The sequence below is a fragment of the Epinephelus moara genome, chromosome 9, assembly GCF_006386435.1.
Source record: "Epinephelus moara isolate mb chromosome 9, YSFRI_EMoa_1.0, whole genome shotgun sequence".
Taxonomy (NCBI): domain Eukaryota; kingdom Metazoa; phylum Chordata; class Actinopteri; order Perciformes; family Serranidae; genus Epinephelus; species Epinephelus moara.
Window position 1 is genome coordinate 21,100,218 of NC_065514.1, and position 17,340 is coordinate 21,117,557.

Here is a 17,340-nt window from a genome sequence, read left to right on the forward strand (position 1 = left end):
AGCAACGTGAACTGTATCGTGTTAAAAATGTGTTCTACATTCAAAAAAAAAAATCACAAAAGCACTGTTAGATGTATGAGCCACTGCTCACTGTAAATAATACACATGAAAAAAAATTGTTTAGGTGTGTGCATGACCTTTGGCAGAAGAGACATTATGGCCAAGATATGTACATAAATACAACATCCAACACTGAACTGTTCGTTTGGAGGCAAACAATCAAAATAATTCTCCTGTGATCAAAAAGCTTTAGTCAGGTTTTCATATGAAAATATCTCAAATCAACTGTCAATAAGTGCATTTTCAATATACGAAAACTCGCCTGTAAATTTCAGTGATTTCATGTTTTTATAAACACAGGTAACTCAAATATCTTTGTCGTTTTAGACGTCTGACAGTTACTTGCACACAATGCAAATAACCAACAGCGCCTTGCTTTCCAAAGTTGTATCCCAGCATGTTTAGACTTATAACAAAATGTATTAAATAAGTTATAAAACTTGTCTCTTCTGTCTCCCTCGTCTTTATCAGAAGACTTTACCGTCATGTGCTCCCACTGTCCATCAACAACAAGCACTTGTTAAGCTGTAACACATCAGACTGAAGAGAAAAAGAAGCAAACTCTACTGTGGAATACAAACATCATGTTGTGTGTGCTGATCACACTTTTAAATCAGCTGTTTAATTAAGGCCTACAGTGCACAACCCAGAGGTCACCTGTCCCTTGTCCTGTGAAGAACCTCATTATAAGGAACGTCAGTGGAGCTTCTCCAGTTTCGCCTGCAGTGACTTGAAGTTGCCGATGGTTTGTTGAAGGGCCGAGTTTGGGCTCAGAGACTGCAGCTCCACAAGGTATCCACAGATGTTGTCGAGACACACGTTAGTGAATCGGCGTCTGAAATAGAGGGATAACAAGCTGGTAAATGAAGCTGAAGTAAAACACTAGACACTTTGCTGAAGCTAATATGAGGCTTCAGCAGTCTGAGTTGGCGAAATCAAGTAAGGCATGTGAGTAATTGTTTTAAGACAGATTTGAATACATATGAACCTATCCTTTAGATAAGACCCCCCTGCACTGAGCACTTCTGACACAAATCTATCCCACCTCACAGAGATTTCATCATGACATAAACAATAAGCATCAAGCTCGAACAAACATTAGTGGGCATATGGAGTTAAGGTGTGTTTGACTGACTGAATGTAGCTGCCGCTGGGGGTACACAACTGACTGTCAAGACATGATGTGTTGCCTAGAAACAGCAAAAATGCCTCTCGTTGCAAAAAACGACCGAGTGTGATCAGGATGAAAGCGGTTTTCCCAATGGTTATAATTTTGTTGCTCTCAGTGGAGATGCTGTTATTCAAAATGTTCCTCATCAAAGTAATTAATGTTTTTTAAAGCTGTGTAGACAGTGAAAGGTTTAATCCAGCACCACAATTTACAGCTACAGTTTATGGCTCTAACTAGAGCCGCTTATGATAAAATAGGGCTGCAACTGAAAATTATTTTTGCTTTAGTGATTGGTTGTTTGGTCTATAAAGTCAGAAAATAGTGAAAAATGTGCATCAGTGTTTCACAAGGGCCAAGATACCATCCTTAAATGTCTTGTTTTGTCCACAACCCAAAGACTTTCAGTTTACTGTCATAGAGGAGCGAAGAAAGCAGAAAATATTCACATTTAAGAAGCTGGAATATGAGTTTTTTTCCTTGAAAAATTACTCAAACTGATTAATCAACAGCCAAATTAGTTGGCCTGTAATTTATAAGCTGACAATTTAGTGATTAATCGTTGCAGCTCTGCAGTAAAGTGAGCAAAAAATAGGAAATTCTTGTCACAGTTTTAACCAGGGACCACACAGTATGCTCAGGTTAACGTCTCTGCAAACACAAGGCCAACACTACAGCACCCACCACAGGCCAGCAGCTGAACAGCTACTCAGCTAGTGATTACCTGTCATAGGTTGGCACTCTGCTGGGATCATCCACATATCCCGACAGAAGCACGTGGATACACTCCACCAAGTGGAGAGGTTTCTTCAGCCGCTGCCAACAGGGATCCTGCAGGCAAGAGGCAGATTGGTGGATTAAGTAAAAGACAATTTAATCCCCAATCCACAAAAGCCGCAACTGCTGCTTATAAACATGAGCATCAACTTTAGCTTAGCTGTAAAAGTTTTATCTGAAGCACGTACTCGAGTTTTGAAGAGTTGGTCATAGACCTCCAGGAGACGCGGCAGCTGTACTCCAATCTCCTGCATGGTCGAGGTGACGAAGCCCACGTCCCAGTTCAGTCGACACACCTCCTGCTCTAGAAACTTCACTAGGAACTCTACAATCACAGGACATATTGGCACTTGTTAGCATTGTATTCTCAGCAACTTGTTCATTACTGTGGGGAAAATGCTTTGTGTCTGACATAGTTGGTTCTAAGACGTATATAAAGTGAATCAATGTCTCCACAGCGAAGACAAGTTTGAACAGGCTAATTGTAATGAGAGGATAATGAAGCAATCACCTAGAGCACCAGCATGACCCTGCAGTACTGTACCACAGAGACGTGCTGACATAAATGATGCAAAGGGGAAGTCTAATTATATTACTGGTAACAAAACAGTAAACAGCGAGCTGGAAAATTCTAACGAGAGGAAAAATGAACATAATTACAGGAAGGTATGAGTGCTTACCCAGAGGGAAATATCTCGGTGTTCCGGCGTAAATCTTCCCCAGTGATACCAGTTTCAAACTGAGAGACCTCATCCTGTCTGCTGGACTCATAGCCACGGTGTCTCCCAGTTCTAGACGAGACAAAACAATCACTGACGGTTACATCACATGTGGCACAGGAAGGACACTTTGTAAGATGTCTGGCAGAAGTACATTTTTGTGAGCTGTTGACACTTCACTTGCCTTTCTCCATGATTTCCTGCCACAGTGAGTGCACCAGGATGGGGTCAGAGTGTCCGGCACAGTGAATGATGGCCAGCTTGCACTCGGACAATTTAAAATGGTCAGCAAACTCCCCGTAGAGCTACAGCAGAGAACATCGATTCAGCATTTATAAACATTTTCCCTTCACTGTAATAAAAATTCTTCATAATCCCAAACTCTGTGTCATTGTTCTGCTGCTGCATATTGCTGCTGTTACCTTGGTGATGTCCATGAGCTCCGAGTCCAACTGAGAGATGACGTTTTTCACTGAGGGATGATGGGAGTACTGTCTGATCAGGGACTCCTGGATCTGTACTTGGATACGCACCAGCTGGGAAGGGGAACCAAACACAGAAACTTTATGGCTACAGTGTTGGATAACGCCTGGATTTCTTTCACTGCGATCACCACTGCATACATACCTCCATCTTTTCCTCCAGCTCGTGAAGGAACTCTCCATCAGATGCCTGGGCTGAGATGCAGGAGGAACTCTTAGCAGACAGGATGGCTCGGGCAATGTACTCCAAACGCTGTTTCAATGAGATCTCCGTGCTGCATGATAAGAGAACGAACAACACGGTACAATTAGAAAGAGTCCCTGTAGTGTATATACGGCATTTGTGGAGTTTGCACAAGAGTCAGTAGTGGTTGTTCACGCTTTTATGGTGAAGATATGTTAAGTAATAAAAATCAACCAGAATAAAAAAACAGTATCTAGTTAGTGTGTGTCCAAACCTGTGCATGTCAGCGAGACGGGCCAATACGTGAGCTGCCTTGCCAAAGTTACGGTTCTTCTCGTAGTAGCGCCACAACAGGTCCATGTTGTGCACCTTACTCTGGTCCTGCTTGATCATATGCATCAGATGTTCCTCAAGGTACGGAGAATTCACCTGGACAACAGATAAAAGGGGGTAAAAAGGGAAGCTGTCAGACAGATGGTGTGTAATCACAATCACACTAACAGTGCTGGCAGACACATGCTTACACTGGATGTAAATAGGGCTATAGACATATGCAAAAACAAGTGCAAATTCACAATAGCTGCTACCGCTTACGTGTATGCATCCACACACATGCACACACAAACACAACCTAACAAACACTTGTCAATAGTACAATAATGCAATGACGTACAATGATGTGACGTAGTCTCTTTCTTTCTCTGCGCTTTTCTAATCACACGTAGAGCTCATCTTCTGTCTCTGTCAGTCTGCTTGTTTGTGTGTGTGTGTGTGTGTGTGTGTGTATCTGCTCATCTCCCTGGCTCTCTGTTTAGACACCACTGTCAAATATGTGGCGCAAGTATGTAATTTCTAAAGACAAAAACAGTCATAAACAGTATAATAATACTACGCTATTTTTAAACTAAAATTGAAAAGATAAAAGACCAGATGCTATCGGTGCTGCAGAGATAATGTCGGCTTGCTGGGAAGCTGGTTCACCTTCAGGATGCTCTGCGGTGCTTCCACCTCCTGTCTGAACCCAGCGTTCTCACCCAAATGTACTCTCAGATACTGAAATTTGGCACTCATTTAACGTGAATCCATACTCTGCAGTACTGATATAACATAAAATTTGGTCTGTGCCCTTAAACGTTATGAGTTCAGAACCCAACCCTCCTCCCTACAACAACCAGGTGATAAGTTACGAAAGGAGACGTGGCAAAATGGTGCGTGTGTATGTGTCTTTCTATGAAGTTTAGTCATGTTAGGTGAATTTGTTTATAAGTTACTGGCCACTTTCACTTGGCATGAACACAAACCCGCACACGTTTAAACACACACTCTTGACACACTCAGCATGCTATGGCAAAATTGTGGCTGCCAAAGGATGGGGAATTTTTTTTGGACTGATCGTTTTTTAGTTGCTGGTTGCAGCTAAAAAAGGTTTTAACTAAAAACCGAAAACACACACGAACAGACACACTACCTCAAGCAGCTTGTCAGTCAGGTCGGCCTGGATCAGCCAGTTGTACAGAGCGATGTGAAACAGCTCATCCTGAGACCTCTGGGCCAGACCGAGGATCTGCTCAAACTACAAGGGAACATATTTTCATTAATAATGCAGCTCATGTACACTTCTGTGGCAAAAAACGAGCATCAACCTTTCCCTTTTTACTCACATGAGCTGTAGCTTCTTCGTTGCTGAGCATGTTTGGGTCAGAGGTCATGACAGGAGGACCAGGCTGCTTCGGAACGCTGGGGGACTGAGGGGCAGCTTTGCTCTGGTTCACCAGCTCCTGCATGGTGTCTGTGATGCACTTATAACAACAAAGTCTAACGCAGAGAGAGGAGGGGTGAAAATTGTTGGTGAAAGACGGCTAAAATAGTCATCAGTGGAGCTGATTCGTGTACTACTGCTTTCTTGTGTTACCTTTCCAGGAAGGCCTGCTGTCCTACTCCGTCCTCTTCAGGCTCTCCGTTCTTGTAGAAGTGGGGCCCAAGTCTCTGTGGATCCTTCTTGTCTGCTGCTGTGAGGCAAAGCTCAAGGACTCCCTCGTAGAAACGCACTAAGACAATTCAATTGCATAAGTTTAAGTGTCACAAAAAATAAATAACAGCATTATTTAAAGGGGCAATAAGCGAAATCGTTTCACCGCTAGGTTCGCTGTTGTGCACTGCCAATCGTTTCACCGCTAGGTTCGCTGTTGTGCACTGCCTGTAGAGCAAAACAAAGTGTGTCATGAGACACTCCTCCCTCTACCTCTGCTCTCCAACACCTCCNCGAAATCGTTTCACTGCTAGGTTCGCTGTTGTGCACTGCCTGTAGAGCAAAACAAAGTGTGTCATGACACACTCCTCCCTCTACCTCTGCTCTCCAACACCTCCAACACCCCCCACCCCACTCGCCTTGTCTGTGCCGGCGAGACGAGTACCGCAGCATGGACTATCACATCCAGACGGTCCCGGTGTTTCTACACAAATGCATAAAGTGTGTGTCTCATACCTTGTCTGTACTGGGAGCAGACCAGCGGCAGGTCTGTGTGTTGGCTGATTTGCTGATAGAGCCGCAGAGACTCCCTCAGTGTTCGCTCTTTATCTGCTTTATTCTGAATCTGCTTGGAGCTCTGCAGCAACTCATTAGCCTGAGTGGGAGACAAAAGCAACAAATTCAGTATTAAGACACATGAATCAATGTGGTTAAATCAATCCCTCGTAACGACTCTGATGCCCCCCAAATTATCCTGAAGACGGCAAGAAATGTTAAAGAGTTTGTGCAAGACATCGATAAAACTAAAATTGCAGACTGCTGAAGCTGCAAGAGTGAGACATTAAACTATATCTAGTAGCCTTAAATGTTTAAAAAATTCAGCTCAGAATATCTGAAAAACCTTCAATGACCCAGTACACCATGTCAGGGCTTGACAGCTACAGTTGCCACCAATTCTTGGCCTTTAGTTGCCATCAGTGTCAGCCACATTTTTACATACAAAAAGCAGGGACAGCAAACAGCAAATAGGTACCCCAAAATAGATTCATTGTAAATATTTGTTGCATTAGTTATGATTAAATACTGCTGTTACAGCCAGAACTGGAGCCCATCAACGCTGCATGTGTGTTGGTGCGTTACTCGAGTGAGTACATGCATCTGTTTCAGAAACAATGGTAAAGCTAATCAGGTTGTTAGCAAAAACTTTGACTGACTTGTCACCATCACAAATTATCGTGCAAATGTATTCAACTGAACAAGATGAACATGAACAAATAGATAAGGAAACACAAACAACAAAGAACTTTGTTAAGTTACTGTAATAGGGCTTTAAAACATTCAGCTGTCGATAACCGCATAACCCCTTAATTACACAAAACCTAAGGTTATTACAAATGGCAACCATATTTTCAGTTTCAGTTTTGCGAGCCTGGCAACTACTTTTAAAAGTTAGTTTGAGCCCTGCATACGTTTGTGTGTATGTACCTTGGAGCACACGCTGTCATCGCTGCTGTACAGCAGGGGGCAGATGTCCCGCAGGTGATTGCTGATGGCCTCCACAGAGGCATTATCTTTGATGTAGACATTAATGAGTGCTGTGATGAGTGCTCCAGACAGCTCCTTGCCCCTGATCACTATATCCTTAAAACTTGCTCCCTTCATCTGCTCTTGAAACTCCTACGAACACAGAATAAACAAGGCACAGTGAGCAATGAGTGCTTCAGGAACAATGGCAAGCTCACACTGTACACTGGGTTTTTGGCTGAAAACAAAAGGTACTGCACTGAGGACAGCATATGTATGAATACCACAGAGATGATATATGAGCATCTGCAGTTGTGTACAGGAGAAGTGTTTGTGCACACATGTACCTTTGGCAGCTCAGACATAATGAGGCTGAACTGATGATCACAGAGAAGCTTCAAAAGGGCCAGAGTCTGATAGGAGCGATGGACTAACTGCTGGATGCCCTGCAGGGATACTTTCTCATAGACCTGAGCCTTTGCTGGATACAGAGATGAAAACACACAGAGACAAGAGTTGCTGGGATTTGAAAGAATAAAGACATCAGTGATGAGAGTGAAACGCAAAGTAAATAATTTTTTCCTCTTTGCTGAGACATCAAAGTTCCACATTTACTCTCTTCACGTTGATTCATAATACCATTGATATTTGAGATACTGATTCTCGGGACAATTCTCAGAAAAAAGTGGAAACCTGCTCTCATAACTCACTGTGATATTTCCTCTGGAGTTCCTGTTGGACCTGCTGAGAGCTGGCTCCGTCAGGGCGCATAAATCCCAGCAGCCTTTGCTGCAGGTTGGCAGGGGAGCTGAAGCTAACAGGGAGCAGAACAGATGTTATTCATGGGGGATGGGAAACAAGACTTGGTTACAGTAGAGGTTTTGCAGATCTGGATCCTGTTTTGCAGATTTCACTTTCATGTAGGAAGTACTAACAGTGAAAAATAAACACAAAATTAAACAAGAAAATATTCTATGTTCCATGTTAGCCACATCATCAGTCATTTAAAGTTTGACGAGGCCTTCAACATTAAAATACAGCTTTGATTTCAACTCCTGCTTCTCTCTGCTGCTGTATGGAGCAGACACTTTCAGCTCATAATTTTAGCATTGATTGTCCAACTTGTATTGATTTAAAAGAAGCAAAATGGTGAAGTGGGTAGAGGGTAAGTAATGTAATCCGTGAATGCCCAAACAAAACCATCTGTTGTCACATGAGCTAAGTCCTGTATGTCACATGATGACACCTGGAGGAAACTGTGTGGTAATGTGTTTAAGAACTCACAATAGTTCAGTGTAAGACTAAGGAAGCAAAGAAGGAGCTCTTACCTTGCAGCACCAAGAGCGGACGGACTGAACTGAGAGTTTTTATCAAGGAACTCCCGCAGACCACAGAGCTCCATAAGCACTGACTCCAGATCAAACGAACTAACGCTGCTTTCCAACTGTGGAGACAACAGATAACAGTTAGTGTTAATTATCCACTACTAGCATCATTCTAAAAACTTACAATCACTATGAAATTGTTAAATAAGTGCCTGGTGTACTTACAATACTGACGGTCTGATTTCCTTTGCTGATGGTTTTCTCAACAGCAAGACTGCCATCCCAAATATTTCTGTTGCAGTGAGGTCAGCAGGGAACGGGAGAGAAAGACATGTTGCTCATTATTGACACCATCATCACACATCAGCATCCACACCTCTGACTAATGAGACACATATTTAGGCTCTCACCCAGAAAGCAGATTCAAAATGTAACAAGTGATGACAGGATTTTCTCACCCAAGTATTCGAGCAAAGTAGATGCAGATGCCGTTGTGTTTCCCTGAGAAAATCACCTCCGGGCCAGCTGACATGGGTGTGATGGGGGCAGACCCGGAGTGCATTGGTGCAAAAGGTGTGGCCAAAGCCGGGGGCACGATGCCTAAAGAAGAGAGTAACAAAAATTATTAAAGTTTAAACATGTGTTAAAAGATATGTGATGTTTGAAAAGTTTTAACATGACACTTTTGAGAGTGGCCTTGGTCCCTCGTCTGCTAATGTGAAGCCTGCTGCCAGAAATGTGGAGTAATATTTGATTCAGATCTATGCTTCCAACTACAAATCAAAAAGTTGTCCAGTTCTGCTTCCTGCATAGAAGAACTCTCATGCTACGACTTGGAAAAGTCAGTCATACATCCTTTCTGGCATCAACCAAAAGTCACTCTTCCACCTCCAACTAGTTCAAAATGCTGCAGGTGGGCTTCTCCATGGTTTTAACAGACGACATCACATAACATCACTCAAATCCTGGTGACTCTTTATTGGCACCCTGTACATTTTGGAATCGATTTTAAGATTTTACTGATCACTTTTAAAGCTCGAACGACCTGCTTGAGGAGATAAGGCTCCCAGAATACAAACCAATCTTTATAGACTTGTTTTAATGTGATGCCATCTTTATCGCTTTTATTCTTTATATCTGTGTTCATTTATACCAACATTTTGTGTCCTGCATTTTTTGTCTTCTTGTTAACCTTAACTGAACTTCACCGTTATTTTATCTTGCTTATGTTTGGTAGAACCATTTGACTTTCTGTTGTTATATTACCTCCTTCTGAGTATCCTGTTTCGCTCTTGTTTGTCTGTCAAAGCACTTTGTAAACTCTGTTTTGAAGGTGCTATATATACACAAAGTTGTTATTATTATCTGAATGGTCACATACTTGTAACATAATAATCATAATGTCTGTGTATGCGGCTTAACTTAATTTTAAAGAAATTTAAGCTGCCATGTTTGGTCTTTATGCATTTACTTCCCTCCAGGCCAGGACGACAGTATTTTCTTATTTACCTGGTGCTGGAGAGCTCATCACAGGTCCGACATTACTGGGAGATGTCATGGCTGCTGGGAATCTCATCTGTGCTTCTCCTCCATATCTGATTACAGCAACAACAGAGGAACTGTTTTTCGTATGTGTTTTTGTTGACTGAGTGTAAATCTGAGCATGTATAAACAATGTTAATCTGACCTGAAGAAAGCTCTGGTGGCCCACTGTGAAACCTCTCTGTCACTAGCAGCGCTGGAACAGGCCAGGATCAATGCTGTGGCACAAGCCTGCTCCTCCTGTACAGAACAGATAAACACCTCAAATATATACTGTGTGTATGTGTGTGTGTGTGTGTGTGTGAGAAGGTGTTTTGTGTGTTATGCCAGCTTGCAGTGTGCAACCTAAAATCATGCGTGTCATACACAGGTGTCCGGCTAAAAACAATGAAAGGGGGATAATAAAATATTAGACAATGAATAGCTCTGTACCCTGTGCAGCTTGAAGAAACGCTCAATTTCTTCACTCTCTCCTCCAGCGCAGCTCACCAGCAGGTGACGGAGCTGGTCTACCGGCCGCAGTTTTTGGAAGATATGACTCCCCTACAGGACAGTAAGGAGTCTACACTTAGTGTATAAAATCAAAGCATTATTTTGTCACACTAGATTGAGCATTTGTGCAACATGGGGAGTCATGAAAGCAGTTTTAACCTTTGCAGAAAGAAGGACAAACTTCTGCGGAGGAATGTTGTGCTGCTGGACCACCACAGGTGAATCTGTGATGGGAATCTGGTCCTTGTTCAGGGGAGTGAAAATCTTGGATGGCCTCTCCTCGTTAAGGGCACAAAGAGCCCAAGAGTGTCCATCTACATTCGACATCATCTGCAAACGAAAGAAATCCATATTGTATGGTTTCTAGGTTGTTAAACAAGCTGTTATCAGACAAAAACAGCCAAGAGTCTGTTAGATTATTTTTGACCAAAAAGCACATGGATACACAAGCTGCACTGCAGAGCAGCAACCACTGGTAGTGAGATATCTTAAACTGATATCAAACATTATAATCATTTTATTGTACGTTTCTTATGTTCTAACCTGAGTCTCCATCAGGGGTTTCTTGAAGGGGAAGGAGTCATGGTTGATGCACCACAGAATGTCGCTGTCCTCTGTCTCAGAAGCAGCCATTAACAGAACGCCTGCAAGAGTTAAACAAAGAAAAAACAAAATGGTATTACAGGTAGATTCTTGCCACAACAATGTTATATCCCATTAGGTCTTTATGGTAAACTAAACAGACAAATAGTTTTACCTTTGCTATGTAGTGCTTTATGAACCTTTGCAGGTTTCTGCAGGGTAGAGGATGCAGAAAACCCTGGTGGCAGACGGACGTGGACCAAAGCTAGCAGGCTAGGTCGAACTGCCACATGCCTCTGGTGTGGAAGGGCAAAAGGTGTGGTGCTGAAGTAGAGACGCACACCTACAGAAACAGAATACGTACAAGCACACATGAAGTAAAAATATTTCATATTACCCTACAGTTTTGGCTCATCTTCATTAATCTTGACCTGCATGAGTGACGGCGAGCAGGTGACAGTCTGAGGACTCGGATCGGTCAATCACAGAGATCTGGACAATAGGTTTGAAGACAGAACGATCGATTGTCCTGCAAAGGAAGGAGAGTTTCAGAGAGAGAAAATAAATTCTTATTTCCCTGTAAGGAGAATTAGATGACAGATGTAAAAGAAACATATTTGAAGGTCAACATACCTGGCAATGTTTCCAGCAGCTGCAACAATGGTGTTCTGGGACATGGTTGCCACACGACTCATACCCTGCCCATCAGCCCCCAGGTCATACACCTAAAAAAAAAAAAAACCCAAACAAATTGTTAATAATTTCACCACTCTGACAATTAACACAGAGTTGTTAGTTTCTCAGCTAATCAGAAACAGCCACATACGTGAAAAATTGACATGAGATTGACTGAACGTCATACCTGCAGGACACCTTTCTCCGAGCGTGTGAATAGTGTGTTGCGGGAGTTGTCAATAGCAATCTGCACAATGGGGTCTGCGGAACACAAGGACAACAAAAGGTTAAAGTTAAGTTGAATTAAATCAAGGACATCTTTCTATAAAGAACTGTGTCCCGCTCCTCACCGTCTTCAGAGAAGGAGAACTGGAGCACAGAGGGGACGAGGAAGGACAGGGAGCTTTTGGAGTGGTTGATTTTTCTGCAGCGCTGACTCAGCCATCCTGCCTCGGCCTGGTAAGCTATCTCATAGAGGCAGCCGTCCTTTCCTGCCATAAAGATGCGTCCCAGGTTTGTGGAGGTGATGGATAGGATGTAGGTGTTGTCTGTGGGGATTGAGAAGAGGGGGTCTGGTAGCAGCTGCATCCCGCCAGACATGCTGTCATTCAACCCTACAAAAAAAAGAAAGAGAGACACAAAGATGACCCAGATAAACAAATCGAGGTACGTGAGGATATTAATAGCATTGTTGCAAGTAAAACACAGCAAGAATGTGGGACATGACACTTGAGTTCTCTCCATATGACACCCTGAAGTTTATACAAGTACCATATCAATCAAACACAGCATTAGCTATGGTCTGATTTTTTTTTAACAGTGTGTGTGTGTGTGTGTGTGTGTGTGTGTGTGTGTGTGTATTAAGCAAGATACAATGGAACAGTGTTGTGGCACAGCAACTGTCCTTATCTTGCCCATTTCCCTAGCTTATGAATATCTGGCACTTGCTTGCACATATTTGACAGCGTCAGTGGCAACATATCTAGCCACAAGTTCTCTCAAGTTCTTTGCAGTTCTAAAGCAGTTGGACATCGTTTATTGTACTGCAGCGTGATACGATTATCTTGTTAAACCCCAGAGGACTCATGATAAGAGGTTAAACTCTCAAAGTTAAAAAAAAATGTCAATCTACATAATTACTTTCTACAGGGAAAAACTCAAATGCTGTGTCACTAACTATGTTTACATGCACAAAATATTTCAGTTTTTGCCCTTATTCCAAAAAATACAATCTTCCTACTAAGCTGCTTACATGACTAATAAAAATGTGAATATCCCACTAATATGCCTGTTTACATGCAGCCGTGTATATTCCAATTAACATGCGCTATTGTATCGTTTAGAGCTGAAGCCACTTATGCCATTTTGCTTCTTCGCACAGAAATAAGATTATGAAGTTTTCCACCAGTGGCAGACTTGTTGAACCGTGCAATCACAGCCTCCCCCTTTCATTCCTTCAGCAACCTTCTTGAAAAGGTCATCGTTGAGATAAAACCCTGTTGTCCAAGTTTTTAAAAATGTTTAAATGTAGATGCGTCTCTCCTTCTGACCAGAAATGTGAGCCTTTCTTTTGGGGGATGCATCTTTGACCCAATCTTGTAAACTGCTTGGGCATTGGTTTGTGTACAACGCTCCAATAAAAATGAAACAGATGACGATAAACAGACAAGAAACCGTGTGTAGCAAACTGCATTAAAACAAAACAACTGAGACACATATTCCAAATGCACCGTACACATGCCAAAATAATTCTCCTAAAACCTGAATAAAAGTAGCATATCCTGCATGTCTTAATCAGACAATATTAAATTCAGAAAAAAAGGCTTAATTTAGAATATCTAAGCAGAATATGATATTTACATGACCCACATCAAATTTAGAATATTGACATTTTTGGAATAATAGTCAGAATAATTGTGAAATAGCAGTGTGCATGTAAATGTAGCCACTGTGATAGGAGTTGTAGGAGGGACTCACCAGCCTGGCTCTTGGGGAAACTCAGCCCCAGGATCACTACATCCACAGACGTAGCCAATACTAAGAGGTAGTGAATGTGTGGCTGTAAAATCCCTGAGAAGAAAAACACATCTCATTAACATTACTCAAGATAAAAACAGGGTTCCCACACATTTTCATTGAGAAAATTTCTAAACTTTTTCATGACTTTTTAAGGACCCGTACACAACTTGCCTAGCATTTTTCAAACATATCAGACTCAAACTCTATTCAAAAAAGATCTCATATTAATTCATTACACACAACAAAATTTTCCAAAACTTTTAATGATTTTACTAATTCCATGACTTTTCCAGGCCTAAAACGTGATTGTGAAATGCCATGACTTTTCCAGGTTTTCCATGACAGTGGGAACCCTGAAAAAATGTTTCAATTAATGCTGCGTTTAAGTGTTCACACATACCTTTTTTGGGTTTAACAAGGCCCACTGCCAGAATGGTTTCAATAAGGCCATCAAAATAGGCAACATCTCCTCTGCAAAAAACAATATCAGACAACAAGTTAATAATTGTCTTCACTTTGGATTTATCATAAATGACAGTTCACAATAAAAAGTGAATACAAATAATGCTTTTAAGTGCAGTGCATGAACACTTTTGGTTTCATGTAATACTCATCATGAATGTTGTCACTCAGTCCCAAATAAGGTAAATTTACTCACCCATCTTCATAACTCCACATGAAAATGTCGTTGTCAATAGTAAGCCATGCTCGACAGATCTCTGGAAAAACTCCCATCATGCAGTTACATTGCATATCTGTAGAACTGTTAAGTTGAAAACTCAAATTCAACTGAAAACAAAAGCAACCAACCTAACATTTTTGCAACATAGCTAGTGGAAACCTCTGTATCGTGAAAGTGAGAGCATTTGATTAGTATTTCCTGAATGACCAAAAGGATACGGCTGAACTGCTCCACCAGCTCAGGCGGCAGAGGGACCCGGCGGACTGCACTGAGCTCTGGGAGATTTGGCACACTGAGTAAACCCGGTCCCTGGAGGGGGTAGTCCATGTCTGACACTCCAGAGAGGGACGGCATATCTGTCAACACAACAACAAAGTTAAAGTCTGTGCACGACATCCAGACCAAATTTGTCATCGTAGTCATAATACATTTCTCTTGTATACAAACTTATTTTCTCATAAAGCAAACAGTGTAGAAAAGAAGTCAGGGCGCCAGTTAACCATCTTCATTCTCCCACTATATATGCCATGAATACACTTATGACCCATTTTTATCATAGTCTGTCTTCGATGAGGGCAGCATAGTGTCACAGTGGATAGCATTGTTGCCTCCCAGCAGCAGGGTTTGAACCCACTTAGCAGCTTGGGCCTTACTGTGAAGAGTTTGCTTGACCTTCCTATGTTTTCATTTTGTTTTCTCTAGCTCCGTCGCACAGTCCAAAAACATGCTGGTTAGATTATTGTTGACCCTAAAGTGCTCGTAGGTGTGAATGTGAGCGTGACTGATTGTCAGTCTCCATGTGTCAGCCCTCTGCTAGTCTGGTAACCTGTCTGGGGTGTAGACCACCTCTCGCTCAATGTCAGCTGGGATCGCCTCCAGCCTCCCCTGCAACCCTTTGATGGATGGATTATTATAAAAGAAGGGATATTTTGACAGCCCCAGCATTAACTTCATGTCAACATACGTTTCTAACCCTATCACCTATGGGCCATAAAACTGGTATGTTCAAGAGGAAAACAGATACTGACGGATATAAACAAAACATGGCACAGATGTAAAACAGCAGACACCTAATTTCTGAAATAAATCTGGTTGGTATTTGGTTTCCTGCTTTGACAACTGAGTGAAGAACTGACATACTAGTGTCTTGTTATGTACTGATAAGTGGAAAATATGTATATAATACTCTGAATAAAGCTTGCAAACTACTTTTCCTTTAACCAATATCACAATATTTAATCTTAATGACAAGTTTTCCTTTTGATGGATCACAACTTAATGTTACAGCTACCTTTTTCGTCATTATATTCAATAACACAAGATCATTCCTCGAGCCTTTCTTGAGTTGTGCTTATGTCTGTGTAAACAATCACTGAAAGCACTAACAGTGACTTCCTTTGTCGGTATCAAAGTTGTGATTGAACTGCCATATTTGCTTTTATCAGCATAGTCCAGCCGCCTATTTTATCCCACCATTTGATCTTTGGCAGGGCAGCCTTTAAGTGTAAACAGAAACACTCGAGTTTGATAGCTAACTTACTGTTAGGTCTGTCTCTCCACCTCCCTACATAACTGACTTACTGTGAGAGGGGACGCTGAGCAGCTCCGACAGGTCAGGAAAGCAGCGATCATCCTGCAGGTGTCTGTCAATCAGCCGGGAAGAGTTTTCCAGCGCTTCGGCGAGTGCAGCGGCGGGGCTGCTAGGTCCAGCGCTGGACGGCATGGCTGAGCTACCACCGTTAACTTACCTACAGATTAAACCAGAATTAAACAAAAACATAAGCAAAGTCAGACGATATGTCATACGTAAACTGACATATATACTGCCAACTTCACGAGTTAAATATTCATTGCTCCCTAATGCTAGCGAGCTAGTAGAAGAACGCCGGTTAGTTAGCCGACTGCTAGCATAAACTCTTATTATTTAGCATGCAAGCTAAATGCTAGCTGAGTGTGAAATAAAGTGTTTCACTGTGAGCTCGTTGCTTTACCCGACTGAAAAGATTCCGCGTGGTACTGAGTGATTTGGCTACGAAGTTTCCTTTACGAGTTATGCAGCAAAATTTAAAGAAATATATCCAAGACACATAGAACAGCAGCCCGCCAACCTCATGCACAACGGCAGAGGTGAAAGGTTTTTTTCCGGTGAATCATCTTCTTCTTCGTCTCCTTTTTTTCCGGCAGACACTGCCAAGTGAAACGCTGTGCTGCCACCCACCGGCCAATGTAATACTGTCTGAAACAGTCACCACACAAACTAATACAATTTAAAAAAAAAAAAAAAAAAAAGGATGTTAAAAGTATTTTTACTTTTAAAATGACGATTTGGTATAGGTTTTTTTTTTAAAACCTATACCAAATCACCTCCCTTTTTATTTTCTTTAATTTATTTATTTTTTTTTTTTTTTTTTTTTTTAGTCTCTGGAACATTTGAACAGTAAGAAAAGCATATCCACCATACATATTTATAACCAGCTGTTTGGTGGTTTGTTTGGTTTAAAATGCTGTCTCTGTTTTTCGTTTTTATTTCTTTTGTCCTTATTGTTCAATCTTAATCTATCTCGACTTTGATAATATGCGGTTTCTACGTTTGACACTGTAACATTTACCTTGTTCAATTAAGCTGAATAAAAAAATAAATGAATGAAATAAACAATGAAATAAATAAAACAACCAAAAATACATTTTACTGGACTGGTTGCCTTAGTATGCAATGAAAAGATATTGTCTTTTCATTCTTAGATTATCCAATAGAATATATGTCTTTATTTTCAATTAATTTTTTTTTTATCATTGTAGCAGCTAAAGAAGAAAAATATGATTCCCTTAACAAGACATATGCAAGACCTATGGTATTTTGCAATACTTTGATATGTTATGGTAAATGCGCATGATTTGAAATCATTTTTTATCTATTTGATACTATCAAACACTTGATGCATTCCTGTACTTCAAAAAGCATGTGACATGTGACCAACCACCACAAGGGGCATTCTTGATGAAACGAATGCGGGTCGGCTTGGTTTCACACAGGAACAGATAGTACAGGACACGTGCTTGCAGCTTAAACAGCATGTATTTAAATTTACCATTTCCACCAAAATGCAACAAATCTTTAGGCGAAGAGAGAAATTGTACAC

At 41.4% G+C, this 17,340-nt stretch overlaps 1 protein-coding gene across 2 annotated transcripts; it reads right to left on the bottom strand.

Annotated features, from left to right (window-relative positions):
• Window positions 1-42: 42 nt before the first annotated feature.
• nup155 (nucleoporin 155) lies at window positions 43-16,350 on the bottom strand. 2 transcript variants are annotated; one of them, XM_050053328.1, is made up of 34 exons: window positions 16,192-16,350; window positions 15,782-15,948; window positions 14,419-14,556; window positions 14,177-14,273; window positions 13,919-13,989; window positions 13,477-13,569; window positions 11,850-12,113; window positions 11,687-11,760; window positions 11,458-11,549; window positions 11,256-11,353; window positions 11,000-11,167; window positions 10,786-10,886; window positions 10,402-10,572; window positions 10,183-10,293; window positions 9,896-9,990; window positions 9,718-9,803; window positions 8,667-8,808; window positions 8,434-8,500; window positions 8,212-8,327; window positions 7,594-7,697; window positions 7,231-7,364; window positions 6,845-7,036; window positions 5,876-6,014; window positions 5,303-5,438; window positions 5,052-5,205; window positions 4,859-4,963; window positions 3,665-3,819; window positions 3,352-3,481; window positions 3,147-3,260; window positions 2,909-3,029; window positions 2,686-2,796; window positions 2,194-2,330; window positions 1,953-2,059; window positions 43-895 (listed from the first exon to the last, which is right to left on the bottom strand). In XM_050053328.1, the coding sequence occupies exons 2-34, from the start codon at window positions 15,921-15,923 to the stop codon at window positions 757-759; spliced, it is 4,104 nt and encodes a 1,367-aa protein (XP_049909285.1). In that variant the 5' UTR covers window positions 15,924-15,948; window positions 16,192-16,350; the 3' UTR covers window positions 43-756. The 2 variants fall into 2 exon arrangements, with proteins under 2 accessions (XP_049909285.1, XP_049909286.1); XM_050053329.1 differs by lacking the exons at window positions 14,419-14,556; window positions 15,782-15,948; window positions 16,192-16,350 and having other exon boundaries at window positions 13,477-13,571; window positions 13,920-13,989; window positions 14,177-14,195.
• Between the last annotated feature and the right edge of the window lie 990 nt (window positions 16,351-17,340).

Excerpts from the sequence above, each read along its gene's own strand:
- nup155 (XM_050053328.1), bottom strand. The coding sequence starts at position 15,923 with ATGCCGTCCAGCGCTGGACCTAGCAGCCCCGCCGCTGCACTCGCCGAA. Across the intron at positions 11,761-11,849 it reads GTTCTCCTTCTCTGAAGACG|ACCCCATTGTGCAGATTGCT; the intron begins GTGAGGAGCGGG and ends TGTGTTCCGCAG. Across the intron at positions 10,887-10,999 it reads TAAAGCACTACATAGCAAAG|GCGTTCTGTTAATGGCTGCT; the intron begins GTAAAACTATTT and ends TAACTCTTGCAG.